Here is a 4796-nt window from a genome sequence, read left to right as displayed (position 1 = left end):
AGTTTTAAATGAGTTTTACTAATACAATGAAGACAACTACACGTATACGTAATCTACCCTTCATATGCGAAAAATGTGTTGCCTATCTTACGGCGCCATATCATAGTATATGAAGATAAATATTGAAAATTGCATATTTCACGAAAATGTTAAATATTTTACTTGCATTCGCAATCACTATTAGTCTTAAAGATGGGGTTCTTAACAAGTTTCTAGCCAGATAAACCATTACTGCCGCGTTACTATCCCCCACCCGCCGTTGGCCCCACTGTGCCAGCTCCTATGCGTCCCACTGTCCGTCGGTTGCTTCGTCACTTTGTTGCGTGTTCGTGATGCAGTTGTTGTTTGCCCTGGTTGTTGCAGTTGTTGGTGTTGTTGGTGCTGTTGTTGCTGGGTCTCCGGTTTAGACAGCCGGGCTTCGGACTCCGGGTCTCCTCCGCCTGCCTCCCTCTCTCGTTCGCTGCTCCCCCTCACACCCGCACACCTACCACTTCGACCGACAGTCGACTTCGGTCATCGTGGATTTCTCTGCTCTCCGTTTTGCGGACCTGCATTTTGCTCTGCACTCTTCGCTGCTCTTTTGTTTCGCTTTTCGCTGCTTCTAATGCTCGTTCCCCACTCACCCCTTCACCGACAACACCCTCTCGTTTTCGGTGGCTCCAAGTTAGAGAGTGGGAGAGAGAGGAGACCCCCAATGAAAGAGAGGTAGCTTGTTTATCGTTGCCTTTCTTTTGGGCAGCCTGCCCGCTGCTTTTTTCCGCCTCCTCCATCTTCCTCTTCTTCTTTCAGTGTTTTTCTTCTCTGTTGTTTTTCGGTTTTTGCAGCTCTGAGCTTCGCTGCTTCTGCCGCTGCTGCGCTATGTTGTTGCTTTTTGTCTGTCTCCTCTTTGGTCTTGTTGCTTGTGTCTGTTTTGCTTTTTCGCCCTGCCATCTTACACACTTACTCACTCACACAGATACAAGCACCTACACGCGGAGACTTTTGTATGTAAAACTGACGTCGTCGCTGCTGACTCTTCTTTCCTTTTTCTGTCTTTTTTTTTTTGCACATTCTCCCTGTTCTCTCTTCTCGCCTGCATTTTGTGTATCTCATCTCGTGTACGCTTTCGCTGCCTTTCCAATCTCTTCGGCATCGGGGCAACAACAACGAAAAGCTGGCGTCGCCGTCGCCGTCATCGTTTTCTCTATTTTCCTCAATCGCTGTGCCTTTTCATTTTCAATTCGCATATTTTTGCAAACTCTACTTTCAGTTATTCGCCGATAATTGATGTCAAAGGACGCAGTTGTGCTCCGCCGGCGCAGTTTCACATCGCCTTTGGAATCATTGCCGCGGTACGGTATCATTCAGTGCCAGTGTGACCAGTTTCGGTGTGGCCATGCCCAAGGAAGATCCGTTCGTGAATCGGGCCCAGCTCTTGAAGGCGATCAAGAAATATCCGGAGATCTGGGACTCCAACAACAAGCTGCACATGTGCCGCAGCGTCACATCGCCCATGTGGACAGAGATCGCCGAGCAGTTCGGCGGTCATGTGCCGACAGGTGAGCCCACCAAGAATGTACCAGTCCCTGTACCTGTACCCATTCCCCTTTCCGCCATAAGCCCCCCTCACACTCTACGCCACTGCTCCATTCGCCAGCTAGCTAGCGGTGCCCATTTGTTGCTGCCTTTCGCACTCTCCTTTCGCCAGCTCTTTCGAAGTGCATTCAGTGGCGTCGGCATGTGTTTCTTAAAGGGGGCTAAAAAAAACTATGTTAAAGGTTCAAGAACTGCTCGATAAAAAAAATCCACGTTGAATCAATGTTCTTGAAGGGTTATTTAATTTTTATTATTTTCTTGAATGACGTCACTGCACTTGGCTAAAAATAGACAAAGGGCATTTTGGATAGAAAGTAAAGGTTTCTGTCCGTTTGGAATAATAGAGGAGCCTACGCCACTATATAATGCAAATTGAAGCACTCGCAGTAGAAATAATTGACGGGTGGAATGTACTTTGATGAATGCAATGGGGTGGCTTAATGTAAGCTTAGTTATCTGCACCGTGCTACAAGATATTACAATATTAATGAATTGAAGAAATAGACGCAGTGAAGTAAAAAGTACCTATTTATACGAAGTTTAGAACATATAAATACTTAAAAAACGAAAATTTTTACCATATTTATTTATAATTTTCAGTTAAGCTGCAATCTATCTGGAGCCAGATGAAGTACCACTATCACAACTTGGTCCACCGCCAGATCCTCCACAAGGATCGCTTCAACACCAAGTGGGAGCACTTTGAGCCCATGTCCTTCATGTATAACATTACGGTGGCTAAGATCGTGGGCGCTCAGTCGAGCGGCTGCAGTGGCGGAGGCACCTCCTCCGATGCCCCATCCACAGCCACTGAAGCAGCAAGTGTGGGGGAGGAACCTGCTGCCCCAGTGGCGCCTCCGCCATTACCCACCGCCACCCATGGTCGCGGACGACCCAGTGGTAGCTTCAGCTGGCTGCAGACCGCAACCACACCCACCGCCCCTCCACTGCCGCATCTAATCGCTCAGCCGCCCCATGGTCAAGGTCATGGGATGACATATACCGCTTTCACGGGCCTGGTGCCTCCACCGGCCACTGTGGCCTCAGAGGCGGTGGCCACGCCGCCGCGAAAGTTGGGCCGCCCCAGTTCGTTGCACAATAGCATGCGCGGACGTATCATCGATGCCATAAAGACGCGTCCATCGCTCTGGGCTGGACGCCAGCGGAGTGAGAAAGGACAGGGACAGAGCAGAACCTCAGCGGTTTGGAAGGAAGCGGCCATGGAGATGGGTCTAACACCGAGTAAGTTATCTGAAAATATCAAAAGATATTCCATTGAAATATATATAGCATGTACCAAGCTCATTTAATACCATGTTAAATGGATGTTACTAAGGTCCTGTCGAATTGGTATTAAAATAAGGTTAAAGGTTAAGGTTAAAGGTTAAAGCTTAAATGAATGGGTATTCTAAAATGTTTCCCTACTTTCCCAAAACATCTAATACCTTCCAGCTCTTATGCAAACGCGCTGGTCAATCATCAAGCAGCGCTACGTAGATGAACTGCAGAAGGAGCGCCATGCCCAATACTCCCACCAGTCCTTCCGCTCCACGTGGGAGCACTTCGATCGAATGTCCTTCATGCGCGAGATTCTGCTGAAGAAGGTCGATGAGAGGGAGCAGACACGCGAACAGATCCAGGAGATCGTTAGCGAGCAGCAGCACCACCACCAGCAGCCGCAGCACCATCCGTCGCAGCACTTGCACCACTACCGTCCACCACAGCCGCCAGCAGGATTGGTGGAGCACGCCCAGGACATGCCCATCGGCTTGGTGCAGCACCACCAGCAGGAGGGACACCATCCGCCGCTGGCCATGCACCATGCGCAGCATACGCAGCCCATTCGCCGGCGGGTCAAGCACGAGTCCGATCTCGAGTGGGATCCCTTTGAGATGATTCTCCATGTCCATGGTGCCGGAGAGCCAGCTGCCAATTGAAGACTGAGCAAATAGGGACAGTTAAGCCCTAGACACACCTGAGAAAAAGCCTGCACAACTTAGTTTTTTCTTTGGGCACTAATTAATATTAACTTACTAGGTCGAATATTTCAATATAATTGAAAAAAATTAACAAGATTTTCCTTGTTTATTTTTTATGATTTGATTCGTTACCTGTAGGTTTCTTCTCAGGTGCAATTTGAAGACCCTAAAATAATCGTCTGATGTAAAACACACATCTCTTGAAAAACCGTTTTCTAATTCCATTTTCTACTACTCCGCAAATAAATACATCACTAAGATAATATTCAATTTTTATGTTTTGGGAGAAAATAATTATACATAGGATATATATCTCAATTTGTATGGTCTGGAAACTTCCATGTATTTCTTAAGGATTAATGAATTGATATTAAATTAGGGCACATTCAATGAAATGGATACAACTCACGTTATATAACCGAGTGGTATACATTTCATCAATATCAATTTCGAGGAAAATGCGATTGTAATTTCCGAATGAAAGGAGATTTATTCCAGCTGAAGTGCTTTGCACTCAATCAATGGCGATAATCGTGATGCGATGCGACGGATTGAGATTCGAGAACGCCCCGAGCGCGAAAACTAAATTATGCTAATTCTCACAGTGTGTGCAACATTTGTCGATTGCCAAACTGGCAAACATGTTTCAAATATATACACACACACTGCCGCACATGGGAGTCATCCAATGAAGCCACCATCCATCCAGCCATCCTGGCATCCTGGCATCCAGTGTTTTGTGGATTTGTGTAAATTTCTGGCTGAGGGCCAAGGGCGGAACACGCGTAATTCCAATCACGTGCCAGCCCAGAAAAGAAAAGTTCTCAAACTGTAAAACGTTTATCAAAACGTATAGCCGCCCCGTTCTCGTTTCGCCCAAGAGCCACCCACATAATTGGCCCAAAGGATGCCGCCCCATCTTACTTCCCCTTTATTTTTCATCCGCCCGCAGACTCCGACAATATCTTCAATAATAAATGCATTTCACTGTCGAATTTGCCGCATTCTGCACAACACACGTGCCTTAAATAATTCACGTCGCATTTAGCGGCGTTTTTGCCAAGCCTCTAATGGGCCCAGCGATTTGTAGTGGGCGTGCCGGTGGGGCGGTACGGCAAAAGGGGGGCGTGGCACGCCGCCAGGTAAAGTGGAAAGTAGTTGGCTACGTTTTACGTTCTAGTTCGGGGCGAAAATTTGCCTAAAAACTCAAGTAGTTTGTTCAAACTTTTATGCTCCGTGCAT

The 4796-nt window shown here is 47.2% G+C and overlaps 1 protein-coding gene across 1 annotated transcript; it reads left to right on the top strand.

Annotated features, from left to right (window-relative positions):
* Positions 1 to 1079: 1079 nt before the first annotated feature.
* LOC6737651 lies at positions 1080 to 3819 on the top strand. Its single transcript, XM_002084447.4, has 3 exons — positions 1080 to 1538; positions 2176 to 2817; positions 3028 to 3819. Exons 1-3 carry the CDS (start codon positions 1376 to 1378, stop codon positions 3510 to 3512), a joined length of 1290 nt encoding a protein of 429 aa, XP_002084483.2. The 5' UTR covers positions 1080 to 1375; the 3' UTR covers positions 3513 to 3819.
* The last annotated feature ends 977 nt before the right edge of the window (positions 3820 to 4796 follow it).

This window comes from Drosophila simulans, chromosome 3L, assembly GCF_016746395.2.
Source record: "Drosophila simulans strain w501 chromosome 3L, Prin_Dsim_3.1, whole genome shotgun sequence".
Taxonomy (NCBI): Eukaryota; Metazoa; Arthropoda; class Insecta; order Diptera; family Drosophilidae; genus Drosophila; species Drosophila simulans.
Note: the sequence above shows the minus strand (reverse complement) of the source record. Positions and strands in the feature narration are given on the sequence as shown.